At 43.2% G+C, this 19,807-nt stretch overlaps 1 protein-coding gene across 2 annotated transcripts in view; it reads left to right on the top strand.

Moving 5' to 3' along the window:
- Window positions 1–19,807, top strand: part of KCNH5 (potassium voltage-gated channel subfamily H member 5) — a 176,372-nt gene that overhangs the window by 125,859 nt on the left and 30,706 nt on the right. For both annotated transcript variants that reach the window (XM_074583717.1, XM_074583718.1), the window contains one exon: window positions 8,289–8,485. In XM_074583717.1, coding sequence (XP_074439818.1) covers window positions 8,289–8,485 — 197 coding nt within the window. The remainder of the gene's footprint in view (window positions 1–8,288; window positions 8,486–19,807) is intronic.

Raw genomic sequence — 19,807 nt, 5'->3', positions numbered from 1 at the left:
CTCAAGCAGGAGTAAACAATTTAACTGCCACTGCTCTGCATGGGGAGGTGTTATCAGCAGAGAAGTCTCAGGAAGGACTGGGGGTTTGAAGTCCCCCCGGCTAATGAAACAAGGCATCTGCTAGCAGAGGACACCTAACAATTCACCCTGCCGCAATTAACTTGAATTTGCTCCTGGCGGGAAGTTTCATGTAAGTGGCAAGGCCAACCAAGTGTCTCTGGAAGCTGCTTTCCAGCTCCCACCATTTCCACAGCTGACTGCGTAAGTTGTGCAGTAACTTAAACCAGGCCGATTAACAAGGTTTAAAGAAGTCATTTTGCCAGCAGAAAAATAATGAGCCACCACGTACAAATGTTGATTGGAGGAATTGATCAAAAGTACTGCTCAAACTGCATAGCGATAAAAATATATTGAGCAGTGAAATCCTAGTGGGGGCTGCTGCTGAATGAATTCAATTTTGATAGTCAAGCCAGAATGAATATAGATTTAATAACTCATGTTTCAGCCACACTTAGGGTCCTGATCCCATATGTACTCGATTAAGTTGTTATTTGCCTTTATATGTTGCATGTTAATTCTCAGCATGGTCTGCATATAGTTCCAGAGAAACCTGTTGTTTACTGGATTTATTGGTTTTAAGCAAGCCAGAGTTTCACTTACTAAAGGTCTGCTTCATGAATTATCTCGCAAATGTTTGCTCCAGGAAGGGGATATTATGCCGTATCAGAGGAGTTAGGGAAAGCAAGAGCACAAGTGGCATGTCTTCTTGAATTTGGTATGACAGCTGAAAATAGGGATGAGTCTTTTTCTACTCTTAATCTTACATGTGTTAGGAGGTTGAAAGTCTCCTATCAAATCACACAGAGGAAAGTTCTTTAGAGGCTGAGCAAGTAGCAGCTTCCATTTAGGTGAGCAGGAGACCCAGGTGCTGCATAGCTCTCGTCCATGGGCATTAGTAATTTGGTGTTTGGGATCCACGCATCAACACTTTGAATTTCCTTGGTGTTATAGAGCCGAGAATGTGCTGTGCGTGGGACAGGACCAACCACGTGTGATGCACTGTATGACATGAAAAACTGGCAGTCCAATTCCATCTCATAGTATTAGTAGCTAATTCTGGGATTTTAATTAATTTAGTTGCAGCTTGCGTTTCTTCTCAAGTGGAATGAAGGTGGCAAAATTTGCCCCTATGTCAAATCAACTCTTGATATTTTATACTGAACCTTTTTTTATTTTTCACGTGAAGTAAACCAAGGCAGACTAATTGTGAGTGTTTCCCCAGGTTAGTAATGTGTACCTGGTAGCAATTTACAGAACAGCCGGTGTCATATTTCATCTGTAGGAAAAGTCCCTTTTGTTCCAATGAGTTAAAGCTCTAGATTAACTGAGGGAAATATTCATAAAGGAAAGGGTTGGGTTTTTTCCAGTTATCAATCAGGACTGCGATAATTATAGCGACGCAGTCGGGTTTTTTTTTAAAGTGCTGAATCTCAAAGTATTTTGCAAAATACTTGAAGGATTACTGATCTGAGAACCAATGTGATGTGCTGCTCTGCATCGTGCAGTTCTTCTTAAACACGTTCCTTGGAATAAGTCGTATCTTGCAGGTCTAGGTTGGCATATGTGGTACCATGTAAGATTTAGTCCCACTGATGCTTGTTCAAAAATGTTATTAGCTCTTACTGACAGAGTTGAAGGGAACATTAAATTTTTCACATTATTTTGTAAATTTGAAATATTTTTGTCTCTATCTGCATGACAGTTAACTATAATAAGAAGGATCAATCTTAATTTAGTGCCAGCTGGTGTGTTATAGATGTGATCTGCAGCCTCCAATGTCAGAAAGATTCCTTTCACTGTTGAATCAGACCTGCACGCTTCACTGCCAAACCCAGGAGCTCAAAAGTCTTGGCAGCACAAGAAAAGGAAAATTATTTTAAAATCATGTAATATATTTCTTTTAAATCAAACTAACAGTTTGAGACAATCTGATTTGCCTTATGAGTTTTGAAGACGGTGGGAATGGTCATGCCTTCAAGTTTATTTCCGCAGTCAGGAAGAACAGAAACTTATTTCTGTATAAAATCAAAACGGAGATGTCCTATGTCCAGGAGCTGGGGCTTCTAGAAAAATATGAAGTACTAGGAGACTTGCATTCAAAGTGAGAAAGATGTGGACCATAAGTCCTTCACTAACAGGGTAATATCTATATAGACCTTTAGCTCTTCTTGTGGCCGTCGTGAATGCTGGAAGAAAGGTACAATTTCTTTTGTGTTCTAGATGCAGATGGGGAAGGTTGCACTGTGTTAACTAATGCAAAGTGCCTTTGCCTTCATGGACTTGGATCTTTGGCATAGTCTCTTGTTATTGTTTATTTGCAGGCTATTTTGACAATCTTTCAAGTGGTAGAAATGCTGTGTTTTCTCATCGTTATGCCCTTTCACATGTTAATGTGTAGTCCTACAGAGCTGGATTTCTGACTGGTCAGTGCTCAGCTCTGATCTGATTTTCAAGGGAGTTCTGGCCCTTCTGGATGCTGTAGGAAAGGTTGAGATTGTGGCTAAAACATTCACAGAGGCAAGGAGCCCTCTCTCACAGTCTAGTAGCCGTCTCTGCACATCAGGAAGCAATAATGTCCCAGCTGGCAGGAGACAGCTGATGAATTTGCACCACTATATCACCCTTATCTTCTCCAGATCCCCTCTTCAGGCATAGACAGCTGTATTATCTAAGTCCAGAAATTCAGCCAGCCCAGTGGTCTGTCTCCAAAAATGGCCAACAGCGGATGTGCAGGAGAAAGTAGGAAGATTAGGTAAGCAAACAGTGATACCTCCCCCGAGTATTCTCCAACCTTCTGTTAAATTGTGTTTTAAGGTCTTCCTCACCCAGAGGGAAATCTTTTGTGTTTAGTAGCCACAGACGGATTTTATTCCATGAATGCATCCTATCATTTTGTAAACCTATGCAATGTCCCATGGCAAGGAGCTGCGGAGCTTACCTACTCACTGCACCATCTCAGAGCTGTGCTGCTCTGGGTAACAGGAGCTGATTCCCTCCTTGCTCATTGGATTTCTGCATCAGTTTGAGATACATCTGTCCTGCAGCGAGAGCTTTCACTGCAGATGTATAGACACAGGCAGATGTATTTGTATGAATATACATACCAGTATATGTAATTATGGCTGCAGGGGCTTGATATTTGGTCACTGACCTCCACATCTGTGCATGCTGCCATCACGTCATGGCTATTGGTACCTGAGCTAGTTAGATGAATGTTTTCTGTACATGATACAGTTTTACTGATTCAGCAACAAGATCAGCCTCTACTTTTCATAAGCAACAGAAGATTTGAGCATACAGTGGTAGAAAGCCTACATTATTCATCATGTCTGGCTCTTGGTAGTGTGACTGATGGGAATTTGGAGATGTTTTTAAGTGAGAGGAAGGGTACCTGGCCTATTAGCTGAGACTGCACAGCACAGAAAAACACCTTATCACCTTAAGAAGTAGTCTTGGTTCCTTTTATGTGGTTTTTCTAAGTGCAGTTTTCCACCAAGAATTTATTCTTTCACTGCCTGCCCAAACTTTCTCCCAAAGGCCCCATCAAGTTCTCATGTCATCTAGGTATTTCTTAGCTCAGTTTCTGTCCCCCTCTGGAGAAGCATAAATTTCACCTTTACATAGACGTGTATTGGTTCTGAGATGCTGTTTAAGAAGTGTCTCTCCTTTCTGAGTCCAAGGACTTTTTCATTCCCTTTGCAAGCTCCTGGGGAGTTTCATAAGACCCTGAAGATTCTTTCTGCTTGAAAGGTCCAGGCATAAAAGCTGCTGTCTCACAAATTGGTAAGTCAGTCCATGGTGCAAGGCTGCAGAGAACATCTGCCCCCACCCATCCCCTCTTTGTGTATGGGAGAGTTATGATACTATAAAAGATAGAATAGCGTATCAAAATATCGTTACCTATTATATAGTTACATGATGCCTCTAAATACATATACAAAAGTGTGTGAATATATATGTATATTTTATGTACGGGCATACTTACATAATACACCAGCAAATTTTTGTCCATATTCAGAATGATACCAGCGTAGCTATTTCAGCAGAAATCGTGCCTGTCACCGACACCCTGCAACATGTCCTCCTGGTTTCCGTGGTTCTTTCAGTCCCCAAATCCTTACGCACATGTTCTTGCCAGCTTTAATCCTGCAATACCCAAATTCTGACTCGGCTCGTCCTTTTCCTCATATCAAGTACAAAAAGTGTGCAAGGGGTTCCCACTCTAATTTTACAGTGTTCCTTTTTTCAGTGCTGCTTCGGGCAGTGTGAGAGCAGGGGCAGGAGGACTTCCCTGGTGCTTCGCCTCCGTTCAGGAGAGGTGTTCAGACTGCTCAGCGCTCAGGGCAGTGCAGATTTGGGAGGTAACATGCTAGGGCCTCGAGAAATCTCTAGAGAGAGGCTTTGAAAAGTCCACAGGCTGCATCAGCCCCAAGTGCCTCTGTATTGCCATCCCAGCCCCGGGCTTTCTCTGGAGGCGTGCATGTGTCGTGCAAGCGTACAGCATATATCCATGCCTCGGAGTAGCTGATGTTTCAGACCTAACCAATTACATTTTCTGTTGCAACTCTGAAAGGTTTTTTTTTTTTTCATTTAGTTGCACCGTGTAAAATTAAACTTGAATGAATAATTACTGCTTTCTACTCAGTGAACTACAGTTAATAGCGATGGAGTACAGTACATTAATCTCTGTATTTATGAGGAAAGACATGTTGTTTTGGAGAATCCGGCTGATTTTGTTTTCATTCAGTACCTTCCTTAGCACATTTATAACAGGCAAATGAGACTCAGAAGTGTGTGGGGGAGATGTCAAATTCAAGAATCCTTAAGCGCTTCCAAGATTTTATACTTTCTGGAGAGAATAAACCACAACGTAAGAGGAGATCATAGGTTTGCCATTCAAATCCGGTGACTGATGACTCATGGAGGAGCGAATAGGTTCAGTTCACCATGTCCCAGCCTTTCTGAGGGCCCCAGTGCGGTTCCCTGCCTCACTGAACTGAAGACAGTGAGAAGATCTTCTCAAGTTTATGAATGGTGATTTCATTTACCTGTGGTTTGGGTACACATTCTGAAACACAGCATTGTGCAGAGTTTCAGAGTGAGCATCCACTCCTTTCCACCTCTTGGCTTAAATTAACAGTGTATTACCTTAAATTTGGAAAAAAAACCAAGCATTTTGCCCACATTTCAGTGGAAAAATCATAATAGTTCCATTATGGAAGTCTGTCTTTTTAACTGCGCTTTGCAGCCGCTGAAAGCGGGACTCAATTCTATCCTGTGTCCACCTCAGAGAGCAAATGCATTAAGCAATTTTATGCATTTCAGAAATGGTCTATTTTCTATAAATTATGTAACTGCGCTGAGTATGCCTGTAAACCAGGTTCTGAACTGTGGGTATAGACAAGGACAATTAACTGCAAAGGGTAATTTCAAAACAGCGCATTAGATAAATGATATGTTACTAGGAAATGCTCTGTGATAAGGAAACCATTTTAAAGCAACATGTTTTATAAATTATACCAGCTGTATCATGTATTGTAGTTAATTTTAATTACATCAAAATATATAGAATTAAAAGCAGTTCAATGAGAATGCAATTAGAACCTTTCTAAGGGATGATTCTGCTATATAGACTTTCGTCAGAAAATAAAAACAAGGAAAGGAAGGTAAGGACTTGCACACTTTATTTTACTGTACATGAGAAATGTTAGATATGTTTTACGGGATGCAATACCTAAAGCAGAATTGGAAATAGAGAAATAGAGCCTCTCACACCAAAAAGTAATAAAGTTGGGTAAATTATTCCCAAATGGATAAACTGTTCCCAAAATAGAGTTGCGTGAAATGCTACAAGTTCTTAAAAGAGGAGATATTAAAATGTATTACCTTTTTTTATCCCAAGACTATAAAATCACTAACCTTCACCAAGGGGCTGTGTGAGGTACCTGAAATCAATACCACCACTGACTGATTGATTTTAGTTTCCTTTTAATAACTGCTAAAATAAAGAGCTTGGATATCACTGGGGTCTGAAACAAAAATGCCCTTTGTACCATGGTTTCTGCTTCAGGATTTGAGGTGTCAGCCACCAACCGCACGCCACGGCCCTTGCCCAGCCCTTGGCTGGCAAGCAGCCTGGCAACAAGAGGCAGCTTTTGGATGTTTCAAGGTGCTTTCTGCTGCTGCCGCTAGTTCTTCGTAGAGCAGCCATAGGGTCCAACCCGGAAAGCGTCTCTCCAGTATGCATCCATGCTGGTGTTTTGCTTGGATCAGGAGCGTGATTTTGAATCTGATGTCCCGATCCTGTCCTCCTTCGGCATCTAGCACGGTGGCTCTCTGGGGGCGTGGGTTGCTTGCAGAGGACAGGAAACGGGGGGATATGGAGGTGCACATCTCATGCCCTTCCACCTGTGGTGGGTTGACCCTGGCTAGATGGCAGGTGCCCACCAAAGCTGCCTATCGCTCCACCTCCTCAACTGGACAGGCGAGAGAAAATACAATGAAAGGCTCATGGTTCGAGATAAAGACAGGGAGATCACTCAGCATTTATCGTCACAGGCAAAACAGACTCGACTTGGGGAAAATTGATTTAATTTATTACCAATCAAATCAGAATAGGGTAACAAGAAATAAGAACTAAATCTTAAAACATCTTCCCCCCACTCCTCCCTTTGTCCCCGGCTCAACTGTACTCCCGATTTCTCTACCTCCTTCCCCCTGAGTGGTGCAGGGGCATGGGGAATGGGAGTTGCAGTCAGTTCATCTCACATTGTCTCTGCCGCTCCTTCCTCCTCAGGGGGAGGACTCCTCACACTCTTCCCAAGCTGCAGCGTGGGGTCCCTCCCACAGGAGACAGTCCTCCATGAACTTCTCCAGTGTGAGTCCTTCCCACGAACTGCTCCAGCGTGGTTCTCCCATGGGTCCACAGGTCCTGCCAGGAGCCTGATCCAGCACGGGCTCTCCACGGGGTCACAGCCTCCTTGAGGCACATCCACCTCCTCCAGTGTGGGGTCTTCCATGGGGTGCGGGTAGATATCTACTCTACTGTTAACCTCCATGAGCTGCAGAGGGACAGCCTGCTTCATCATGGTCTTCACCATGGGCTGCAGGGCAATCTCTGCTCCAGCACCTGGACCACTCCTCTCCCCCTCCTTCTTCACTGACCTTCATTTCTACATAGTTTTTTCTCTCATTTCTTTCTCCTGGTTGCTTTCCTGCAGTTTTTTTCACCCCCTCTTAAATATGTTAGTACAGAGGTGCCACCACTGTTGCTTATGGGCTCAGCCTTGGCCAGCAGCGGGTCCAACTTGGAGCCAGCTGGCATTGGCTCTATCACACACAGGGGAAGCTTCTAGCAGCTTCTCAGAGAAGCCACCCCTGTAGCACCCCCGCTACCAAAACCTTGCCACACAAACCCAGCATGCCACCTCTTGGAGCTCTTCCGTCCGTGCGACTGGGCTACAGCTAGTCCTAAGTCCTCAAAATGTGCAGGTCCTCAGCATCAGCTGTTCTGCTACATGTTCTACCAATGTAGAAATAACCTTCAGGTGTAATTTTCACATCTGGTTATTTATACATGCAGGTGTCTAAGGTGTCAAACCCTTTCTTACTCAGCGAACATTTAAATACAAACTTAAGTGGATGTGTTTGGGTTTAGAACTAGACTTCTGGGTGTCTTTAAGATTTAGAGCTGGTTATTTAGAGGTTAAAATTCTCAGGGAGGTTTTTCGTGGGTTTTTCAAAAGGAGTGTTGCCACTCACACTGAATTAAAAATGTTTAAACATCCTTTAAAATGTGGTCCTTGGGCCCTGGTGGCTCATGCACCACACTGCAAAGCCATGGTGATGTAGGAACCTAGGTGTCATAGCCTTTTGGTAAGAGTGGGGCTCCTAACTCCTTTAGGAACAGACCCCCAGAAATACTCGATCACCTGAACATGAGTTAAGTGCTTATTATATTCAGGAGCCTTTGAAAAATCCATTACCTGCACCTTCAGCTACAAGGAGACCTTTACAATCTGGCTTTATGCTTTGTGACACTTCACAGAGCCGTGCTAAGGATACTCAGGTACCTCGGATACTTTTAAAACTTTTACCCTTAATTTTCTCAGTTGAGAGCTTACGTTAGAATAATTGGAAGCATAAGACAGTTTGGGAAGCAATAATGTGTGTGCTGAAGAACACTGCATAAGCATTATCTCTTGACAAATTTTTCTGCTATTTTTCAGGTAAAGGTGATGTGTTTGGTGATATCTTCTGGAAGGAAACCAGTCTGGCCCATGCATGTGCCAATGTACGGGCTTTGACATACTGCGATTTACATATTATTAAACGAGAAGCCTTGCTTAAAGTGTTGGACTTTTATACTGCTTTTGCAAACTCATTCTCGAGGAATCTCACGCTCACCTGCAACCTGAGGAAACGGGTAAGGCAACAGCTCTTGTTTTCCCTTTGCTCTCACCAAGAGATTGCATGCTCTTGCAAACTGTTTGCAGTGTTTAACAGCCCCCAATTTACTCTTGATGTTTTCAGGTCATTGCAGATTAACTGGCCTTTCAATAAATGTTGTCGCTGTTTGTTAATGATGGCTCAATAAAAGTTACCCATAGATTTGCAGCTCTGAGAAGCAGTCCTAGGAGGGTGACATATGAATTACATTTCTTTTCCTTTTCTTCACAGTTTCTGGTTTTTGGCTTTTTTTCCCCCATTGCCTAATGCATAAAGTTATATTTTATAGTCTGATACAATACTGATTCTGGATTCCTCAGAGGTGAGGTTTCGTCTCTCACGTGCTGAGATATAGGTCAGAGGATACTCTGATGGATCTGCATGGCGTAGACCAACTGAGAGAAATTTATTGATGTTAAATAAACAAAATGTACTCAGCGAAAGTATTGTATTAGTACATGCTTGTCTCACTTGCATAGTTTAGAATTTTTATATGGCAAGGTTAATAAAGCTTGGTAGCAATTTTACATTCACAGCTCACTTCTTAAACCTTCCTGCTCGTTTTATAATCAATCAGCAGCGCTCACTATCCATTAGTCTTTTCAAAGAACACTCTATCTAAAAATTAATTAGCTATAAGGACGTATCTTGAAAACAGGTTAAGGGATTCTTTAATTCGCATTGCGGCTGCAAAATTTAATCTTTATGATATTTTTTTTGAGATTGATGAGGGTTATATAAATTTCATTTGCATAGAGAAATCTCATAACAATGATTTATAGATTATTGAGCATTAACTGTGATCCTCTAGCTGCCGAAACACATTTATCTGCGGCTGTACCTGGGGCATCTCACCTGATAATGTACAGAGGCTGTCACAGTATTTCACAAGGCAATTTCAGCCTCTACAGTAACAGGAGTTCAACACAACTAGAATTTTACTTTTCTGAGTCTAGTTTCTCTATAGCCACTGGAGCATCTTAAAAATGTTTCTTACAAAGGTGTTAATTTTTAGTGCATTCCTTGTGCTCTTTAATATACCGAGTATGGCACAGAATACCCATGGCAAAAAGCAGATGCAATGGTATTACAGTTTCCTTCTGTCTGTGCTGAAGCCTGAAAGAGCTGAATTATAATCAGGTTTGGTTCCAGCTTGTCAACTTACCTCTGACTCGAAGCTTGTTAACTCCGCTTCAGACCTGAAGAAGGGCTTCAGGGCTTGAAAGCTGGTTTGGGGTTTCTAGCTTATCGCTTCTCTTTTGATAAGATGTCCTCCAAGGCTTGACTTCAGCATCCCCCTCTTTGCCATCTTGCCTACCTGCAATGTGCCACCAGCTACAGTCCCGCGATGACAATTCTGCTCAGGCATTGCTGACGGTGATTTCATATGACATGATAATGCCACATATAATGTGACAAAATATATTCTTTCCTTCTTAAAACTCTGAATCTGCCACTTCAGCTAGCTTCCTGGACTCCCCTTCCCCCATTAGTCATGACCAGGATGTGTACAGCAAAACCACGTACAGATTTTTTCCTGACAGAGCAATGTGCTGGAGTTCAACTCTGTAGTCCAGGGATGCATATGGGGAATAGCCTCCTGGCTGGGTTTTCATGGATATTTTTCTCTCCCACGCACCCTTTTTAAGGAAAATTGGTTGCCCTGCAGGGCCCTGCCGCAGGGAGTCGCCCAGGTGGAAACACTTGTGGAGCTCAGTAGTAGATCTGTATAGCTCAGCGTCAGGTACGTGGACTTTGCCATAGGGGCAGTGACTCAAAGGAAGAATGAACAGCACTTCTAAAGGAACCCTGGATCTTGCAGAAGAAAAGGAACTGTTGCCTGGGGGCATGCGTGGGCATTATGTGAGAGTGGATGGAGAGTCAAAGAAAAGTCATGTCAATGTGGTGCGTGCAGGGTGCAGTTCATTTCATCAAAAGCTGTGTGATGACATCCAAGCTAGTCACCAGTCACCTTTATAGCCCTTGAGGAATGGTTCCTCCTGAAGGCAATCATCTGGCCCCTCTTCAGTGCCCAGTCTGGGATGGGAAAATCATACCCTTTCTGTTGACTTCTGAGAGAGTCCTTGATCGCTAACTTTTAAATACGTAGGGTACATCAGATGAACTCCACCTATGATGTCTCCTTCAGTTTTACTCAAGAACTATTTTGGGAATGGTCTTACTTCTAGTATTGCAGTAGGATGTGCTGAGCTGGAGCCTGTTTTGCAGAAATTCTGTGTATTGTTCCTAGGCACAAAATAAATCATGCTACTTTCAACACCAGGGACACAATCTACGTCCTGTTACATAAAGTTATTCAGGGGATTGTTTCAAACCTCATATCTGCTGAAAGTATGCATGATTCCCTGTTGGGCGCAGAAGTGTTTGACGGTGAGTTCATCTCTTAGGAAAAGCAGTGCCATCCAGGACAGTTTCATCAGGTGAACAGAAAGCAGATGTTCAGACAATGAGACACGGCTGGCAGAGCAGCACTGTACTGCAGCAGTTTGTGCTGGAGTCATGTAATCTAGACAGAAAGAAAATCGTTGTCTCCTTTAATTGATTTCAATAGAAATATACTTAGCACTTTTTCTACGTAGTCATCACTCGGAAGGTTTGACATTTAATTATAACAAAAATACACTCCTTGCAGTTCTGCGCTCAAGAAAACGGACGTCTCACTGTCAAAAATATAGAGACAGAATTGTTCTTCCATCCGGTCTGCTCTTCGAAATACGCATACGTGTATGCAGATGCACACAAACACACGTGTTTGTGCTGCATTGTCCCTCAGCAAGCACTTAGATATAGTCCATAGACTGCAAAGCAATTTAGACATTCAAAAGGCTAATAAATTAATAATAGTATTGAGCACAAAAGGTTAGTTCCACATGACAGGGAAGACAAAGTCATGTTGAAGTGGGAAAATAATGTTTTCTCACTCCCAAATAACATTTAGAGGCCTGGCATGTTGAATGACCTACTTAAGGCATCTGCTCAGCATGCTGTTATCAACTCTGGATTTTTGTTTTCTTTTTTGTGTGTTAGGTAGCTTAGCCATCATGCTGCATTTATGAGCCCATAAAGTGAGCGTGCCTGCTAGCTTTTCAACCTGCAGTCATCTCTCCTGCCCAGCGGCGCGAGGTGACTTTTAATTCGTAATTGCAAAGTATTGCAGCGTATCATGTTTCATGCTCTGAAATCTTCCTGGCACATCTAACATCACTAAGGCACACTCCAAGGCAGAACCAGGACTTTGAACTTTTTTTCCAAACAGGGAAAAATAATTAATCTGGAAAGATATTCTTTAAAATCACAATGATATTACATAGCTGCCTCTGAGGACTGAAAGTTATAAAGCGGTGTTTAGCATGAGTCTTCAAAGAGTTAATTACTGCCTTGTGATGGTGGAAGAGAATATTGATAATGTCTAATTCATTAAGTGCCTTTCAAGATTTCACACAGCTGGAGGAGGGCATCTCTGCATGTCAAGCCATGGAGCTTGGCCTGAGGAGGGGGGCCAAGACAGTTTTCTAGGGGTCTCAAACCTGTATAAATATATCTACGTTCTATTGATTGTTGAAATTCATGAAGGAAGGCCCACATCAAGCTACCAAATGTATTCCCACAGGAAACAAGAGTTGAGATGAAATGTTTTTAGAGCTTTTTTTTCCTTTTCTCGTCATTGCTTCTATTTGCACCAGCTAAGGCACCACCTCCAGCTAACTGCTAGACCAACACAGTCTACGCAAGTGGAAGAAAAAAATCAAACTGAGATTTTGGCCCTCCTGAAATCACAGTCAAAATTCTCCCATGCTTCAGTGAAGGAAAGATTTCCCCCACAGCTTTTAAGGTACACAGTCACATACTGCTGTTTTCTACCATGAGCAAAATGAGCTGTGTCAAAGAACTGAGTCAGGAGCAGCCAGGGAAGAGGACAATTGTCCGTATAGGACCTCTGGTGCATTTGCTCCTGGAGGGCGTGCTGGAGACTGAGCCAAGGAGATGTGAGGAGAAACGAGTGCCTTTAAGGCAGTGAAATACAGTAGGGAGAGCCCTGTGATGCTCTTAAAGCCAGGGACAATGCTGTGAGCGATTGATGTTATCTAATTCCTTCAGCACAGTGTGAATCTCAGAGGCTTTTAGCAGGTGAGGGTATCAGACTGTCTTAACACACGTCCTGTTTTTCTTTCTATTTCAGATTAGAATAATTTCTTTTTAAATAGGCTTTCTGATTTTGCTTGAGGTATTAGTGAATTGCATCTTGTTTCTTGAGTGAATCACTCGTCATTTGTGTGTCACATAGCGTTTAGAAAAGCTTTATTTTAATTTTAATTCTGCGTCCATGTCTCCTAAAAGTGAAGGTTGTACCAAGGCTCGTTCAGGATCCCCCTTTTTCATGTTAAAGACGCTCCAAATGGCATACTATATTAGTGAGTGTCCTGATGCAGAAGCAATGTAAGAAGCAGAAAGCATAGCTCTGTGTATTGGCCCTTGCTCCTGAAGGTTGCACGTGTTCTGGTGAACCTGAGGACTTTCACAGGTTTTGAGCTCTGAAAGCCATTCACAATTATGGCAGCTTAATTCAGAGCTGTTTGCGCTTTGCCAGCTGGTGCTCACGCTCAGTCCTGATCAGTTGTGGGGAGCAACTTGCTCACATAGGAAGCGATCAGAGCATCATCCTTGGGTAACTCTGACAAACAGAAAGCTGTGGCGTAACTGGAGCAGGATGTGCTGAGCACATCCTCTGTCCAGTGGTCCATCTGCACTGGCGGGTCTGTCATCCATTTTCACCTTTTTTCACTCTATTATTGGGAGTTTTCTCCATGTGGGACAGCAATGATGGCAAAACCTATCTGGGAAAAACAAGGTTTTCCATCATTATTACTGAAGAGAAGCCACGGAAAAAAACCATGCTGCTTAGGGAGCTGCTGTGACTAATGTAGATCAGTAGGGGCTTCATTGGCATCCTGGGCTTCTGTCCTGTGGTAGGGAATGTGCCCACCCCAACGCTGGTGCTCAGTCCTCATCCATGTCTCACTCTTGATACTTTTCTTTTGCACGTGCAGCTTATTCCTCTGCTGGTTTGAGCCAGTGGCAAGGGTCCCAGGGAGTGCAGGATCAAACCTCTGGAAAGGCAGATCAAACAGATCAATTTCTATTAGGGCTTATATGGCCAGCAGGCTTTTGGCATGACTTAACTCAGATTTTGTTTGTAATTCATTGGCTTGCTTAAGCCTATTGAAAATTAATTTGATCAACTTCTTGATGGCAACATGTATGGTATGTTTCCTTTCCCTGCCTGTATCTTTTTGAGGACTCAAAGCATCTACAGGTTAATACATCCTGCTGCTTGCTGCTCCTAGCTGAGGCAAGGGGACACAGAGGGATTCTCCAGCCGGGCATGGTGACGCCCCTCTTCTCTTCTCCAGGGCAAAATACAGAGTGACATTAGTCACAGCTCCGAAATCTGCTGCCCATGACATTGTGTTTGGGTGTTCACAGCTGTTGCTTAACTGCTGCAGTAACAGACAACTCTCTTGTGACCATGGCAAAGGGCACCTTTCTCAGCTGTCTAAGCCAAAGGTCTCGCGTCCGACTTTTCCTCCTTACTGTCTCCTCATGTGTAACTCCAACAAAAATTAATGCACCTCATTCTGTTTTGGTTTTTTTTTTTGTGTGTGGGTGTGTGTGTGTCTTTTTGTCTTTTTTTTCGTCAAGCAATAAGGCCCACTCAGTTTGGGCATAAGGGGGGAATTTACCTCCTCGTGCTACCACTGTAGAGCTTGCAGAATAGCCTTGCCTTTAATTTCACCACTTAACTTTCTTCATCTCCATGTGAGAAGGGAAAGGTTGTTTTACCTTGTCTAAGGATGCTTCTGCCCTTTCCTGTCCCTCCCTGGTCTTTTTGTATGAATGTGTTGTCCCAGAAGATGAAGTCCTGTAGCTATAGTTTAGCTGTAGCGACAGCTTAGCATGATTACAGAGCAAATAAGTTATACCCTCAAAAATCAATATGGTTTTATTTTGTTGACATCTTAGCAGCCTCTGCAGCCTCTGTTATGCTTGAGGAACTTTTCACTTAAGACAAATTTTTTATTAATTTTTATTGTTTGGCTTCATTGCATTCACAGCTATCTCCAGATATGTTAATATTCCATTTCAATATTTCCTAAAGGACTGTTTCGCTGATTTAGACCTAACACCACCTCTGATGGTGTCTAGACTTGTATATTGGATGTGCACGGGACAGAAGAGCCCACTTCAAAATTTCAAACAATGTGGCCTCATCCAAACTGCCACTTGACAGTGGTCCCTGGCTGGTCCGTGCCTGGGAATTTATGGAGAGACTGCTAATGGGTCTGGGCCCAGCCCTTGTGAGGAACAGAGCAATTCCTTGTGTATTTGTATCTGTGTGGTTACAGACAGCCCGGCACAGTCCATGCTACACCTTCTGCCACCAAAGAGACCCATACGATTCCTTCTGAGTGAGGATTATGGATCTGAGGCTAGATTTTTTTTCTGCAACTCTTGCCTCCCATCTCCTGCTACCCTGAACAATTCCTTGTGTCTTTGCTTCTCTTTGGGCGTATGGGGATTTTTGAGTTTGAGGCAGTCAAATCAAGGACGTTAGTCCTTGGAGGACCGTACATGACTTTGCATGGTAGAAGAGGAGCATAAAAATTCAAAGAGAAAGCTGCAGCAGCGTTAACTTCACCCCTCTGTGCCTCTCTGCCAGACGGCATGGGACAGCTGTCCGAGCAGAGCAATTGCTGTAAAAGCTGTCGGTGGGTTTGCTTTCTCACTTTTTTTTTTGATAGCTACGAACCTGGCTTTTTTCTGCGTACCTCACTCCCTTCCTTCTCCTTTTTGCCACTTCATCATCTCCCTTATGATGGTCTCTTCTGGGCACCCTTCAGGTCACACGGACTGTGGGAAATTGGGGGTATGGGAGCAATTGCACCTCTGAAACCCTCCCTGGAGGCACAGAAGTTTTCTCTCTTTTGAGAAGCACAGTGTGTTTCCTTGGCTGTGACTGTGTTCACAGACAGGTGCAGAAGTGGATGATAAACGTGAAATCTCTTGAATGGGTCCAGAGGAGAGCAACAAAGCTGGTGAAAGGGCTGGAAGGAATGTCCTATGGGGACAAGCTGAGGACTTTGGGCTTGTCTAGTTTGGAGAAAAGGAGGCTGAGGGGTGACCGCTCTACGGCTTCATGAGGAGGGGAAGTGGAGAGGGAAGTGCTGATCTCTTCTCCCTGGTATCCAGAGATAGGACACATAGGAATGGTTCAAAGCTGCGTCACGGGAGGTTTAGACTGGACATTGAGGAGCATTTCTTTACAAAGAATGTGGTGTAACACTGGAACAGGCTTCCTAGTGAGGTGGTTGATGCCCCAAGCCTGTCAGTGTTTAAAAGGCATTTGGACAATGCCCTTAATAACATGCTTTAACTTTTGGTCAGCCCTGAAGTGGTCAGGCAGTTGGACTAGGTGATCACTCTAAGTTCCTTCCAACTGGAAATACCCTCTCCTCTCTCCTCTCTCCACTCCTCTCCATCTCCTCTCCATCTCCTCTCCTCTCCTCTCCATCTCCTCTCCTCTCCATCTCCTCTCCTCTCCTCTCCATCTCCTCTCCTCTCCTCTCCTCTCCTCTCCTCTCCTCTCCTCTCCTCTCCTCTCCTCTCCACCTCAAGGAGGTGGAGACACATCTTTAACAGTATTTCAGAGCCACATTAATCCCATAGGGTACCAGCAGGACCCTATTTTATTCTGAATATAATCTCTAAATTAAGTACCTTCCCCAGCGTCCTGGCCATCCTTCTGTAGGTGCGAGAGGCAAAGCACCACCAACTCTGTTAAAAGAAGGCCTGAGCCCAATTTTGGTAGTCCTTTGGCATTACAGAGGTAGACTTATTTTTTCCTGGACGTGTAGCTTCTCTGCCTAAAACTAAATCAAAAGGACATTTGATCTTGTTTGTCAGGCCATTATTTTACTGTTGGTTTTTGCAATGAAACTGAGTGATTTATTTGTATGTGGAAAGATCATTAAACAGGAAGTGTCGGGGATGGGCAGCACCCATAGGAAACCAAAAGTGTAAACTGGCTATGTTAGAGCAGAGACCCAGATTGACGATGATTTGCTATGTGCTTTTTGTGAATTAACACCATTTTGTTGTTTAGAAAGCCCTCATACTTGAGACTCTCCTTAGTTGACTCAGAAAGCCTTCTGCAGGCTGTCTGCTAATACTGATTCAGGGCAGTGTTGCTGGCACAGGACTTGAATGATGATAAAAAAATAAATCAAAGGTTTACTATTTTTAATCTTGCAAATATTAACAAATAAGTATTTTGTGTTCACCTCCCCTCATTGATTAAAAGTGATGCTTTTAATTTCTTCCAGCTGCTAGGGAAGGGGAGGGAAAGTGCATGGTGCAATGGGACGCAACATTGCCGTTTCATTTTTGATTGCCAGTTAAGAAGGTTTTTATCATCAGCCCCCCCCCACCCCGTGTTTCAATGTGATGAACACGGGCACCGTCAGCTCAGGCAGCAGCAGACCCGAGTGGATCACTGTCCCTGTCCCCGAGCTTCCCTCCTGGGCTGTTACTTTGCCAGGCCGGCTGTCTTTTTGGGCAGGCGTCCTAACAAATCTGATCTCCCCATAGCTTTGTGTGATTCCTCTGGTGCCTAATAAGCCATGGGAGTATTACTAATGCATTTGTGTTACCGCTGAGAGTAGCCAATTTATTTTGTGACAATATCAATGTGCCCAGGAGCTGCCGCTGCTGCAAGTGGTTCCCTGCTTGTGGGCCACCTCCGTGTGTAGAACTGTGCCTAATGCTGGGGCCACCGGCATCCGAGCAGGTAGGATTTGCGCAGAAAGTGGGGAAAGAGGTCTGTTCTGTTATCTCACACCCCTCCAAACAGTTAGCCCAGATCAATGGATTTCTTCTTGCACGGGCTGCTGAGCCTAATTACCATGTACATCAACAACTTTTCCAATACTGTAACTGGTAAAAAAAGGGGAAGTGTTACAAAGCTGAAATGATTAATTCCAAGCGCTCTGGTTGCTTGCACTGTTGCTTCCTGGAGCCGAACGCCAGACATTTTAGTAACAAAGCACAGCGTGACTTGCAGGTATAAAAATGAGTTTCTACACCAGACTTCTCGCTCCCCAAACCTTACTTCTGCAAGACTGGGAATGCCAGTTGCGATGCACCCAAAACCACCAGAAAGAGAACTTCTGCCTGTTCATTAGGATCATATAAATGGATTCCCATAGGCTTCACAAGGACAGGACGGAGCTTTAGCATTCACCCAAGTGGGAGTTTTCTGCCTCTGCCCAAAATGGGATCCATTTTGTCCAGTCTAGAAATGATTGGTAACAATTTCATGCCTGTTTTGGATTGGAGAGAGCGCTGATTGTATTCTTGCCTCCCCCTCTCTGAACAGGTTTTTGCCTTGGCTTGCACAAAAAGGATCCTCACCAGTTACATACTATAAGCCTGTAAAATGCGAAATAAAACTCCCTGCATAAAGTATTTTCTGTAGAGGTATAACTCCATCCATCTATTGTTCTGTAGCACACGCTTTACAGATGCAGTAATACCCAAATGTGCCGTTTCAGCATGTGATAATCATTGCAGCCATGCAAATCCTAGATTTACCTTACTTTGAATGCTATTTTTGGGCTGCCTTCTGCATCAAAGAAACAGGGCGTGTAGGAAAGTATTAAATTGTACACAAAGTGCAAGAGAAACTTTGTGGGGAAGTTTGCGTGAATCCTACTAGTTTTAGTTAAAAATAAAACCCAGCCTGTCACTTCCAACTTAGTGATGGCTGATTAACTGTGTCTTTTTTAATTGTCAGCCGGTTGCTGTGATTAGCAAGCTGCCTCAGCTTAGGTCCTATGCAAAGGAAGTCTGGAAGAGCAATTTTTTGAGTAGCTGATTTACATATATGCCAGAGGTGGGCATAGCTGTCAGGAGGGACAGGGGGATTCTGGGAAGCACCAGAACTAAGCTGACTCCCCTGTTATTGCACTTCTGAGCAACTTGCCAAAAGGCAAAAATCTTCCACGTGTTTAGGAAGGAATGTATGTTATTAATCCATGGTTTTTTCCTCATATTTTTGCTTCTCAGTTTTTACAGCCCTTAGTCTTAATTTATTTCCCTTCCTAAAGATAACAAAAAACATAATATAGTTTTCAGATGTAAGTTACTGTTAAAAAAAGGAACATAGTGCAAGCAATTATAAAAGTCTCTAATTCTCTTAACTCCATTAACTAAGCTGTCAGTGATCTTTTGAACTTTGGTGCCTCCCCTCAGACTTTTAGGTGATTTTAAAATTATTTTATTAGTACTGCACAAAACTGTCTCAGCTGCCAAAAAGATTTTGTATAGTGCTTCCTACCTAAGTATTTCCATCAGTCACTGTATCTCCAGAGCAGGGGGATTTACCTCTCCGTGCTGTGAGAGTACATATCCCTTTTGGAAACAGTCCGTTGTCCTCTGTTTTTTGATTACGGACAGCACTCTTGTTACCACACGAACCAGCTTTGGCTTCTTCTGAGGGCCCAAACCACTTTGCACTCCCTTAAAAATGTGAAAATGGCGACCTTAAGTAGCCAGCAGATGACAGCAGCAAAGAAAGCCATTTCTAAGCAGGATTTCTCAACCGGTCGACTAAAATGCAGCATTTTCATTAAGATTAGCTTTGCTTTTCCATTTCCATTGCATTTCCATTTCCATTCCATTGCCCCTTAGTGCACAGAAACACAGTTTTCCTTCTTCGTGTTCCTGACCAGAGCATCTCTTGGCATCTCAGCACTTAATTTCTGTGTCTAGCCTCACTTTTTTCACCGATTCTGCCTTGCTTGACTGCCTGCCATTGTAATGAATTTCCATCTCTCTCATGTGTCTAAGGCGAATCCATTTTTAAATGGAACAGTTGTTGGTAGTTCAGAGCAGCTCAATTATGAATGACCCCCATCCTTCTCCCAGGCCGTATTAGCCCTCCTGGCAAAGAATGCTACAGCAGAAATGTAAATGGATGAACTGAATCATGCATGTTTTTCATGTGTTATTAATTGTACCTGTTTTCATTTCTTAAAGGACTTAGCCAATAACCTCAAGATGTTCTGCAAAAGTACATGAATACTAATTTATAAGCTCAACGCAGACATGCGTTAATATACCAAACAGATGCCTGATAGATCTGCATGAACCATCAGCCATAACTTAAAATATTTGTCAGAAAGCTTGAACCAAGGCACTGTTTGCCCTATGGTCCATCAAT

This window comes from Larus michahellis, chromosome 4 (assembly GCF_964199755.1).
Source record: "Larus michahellis chromosome 4, bLarMic1.1, whole genome shotgun sequence".
Lineage (NCBI taxonomy): Eukaryota > Metazoa > Chordata > Aves > Charadriiformes > Laridae > Larus > Larus michahellis.
This window is presented reverse-complemented; position numbering and strand designations above follow the sequence as displayed.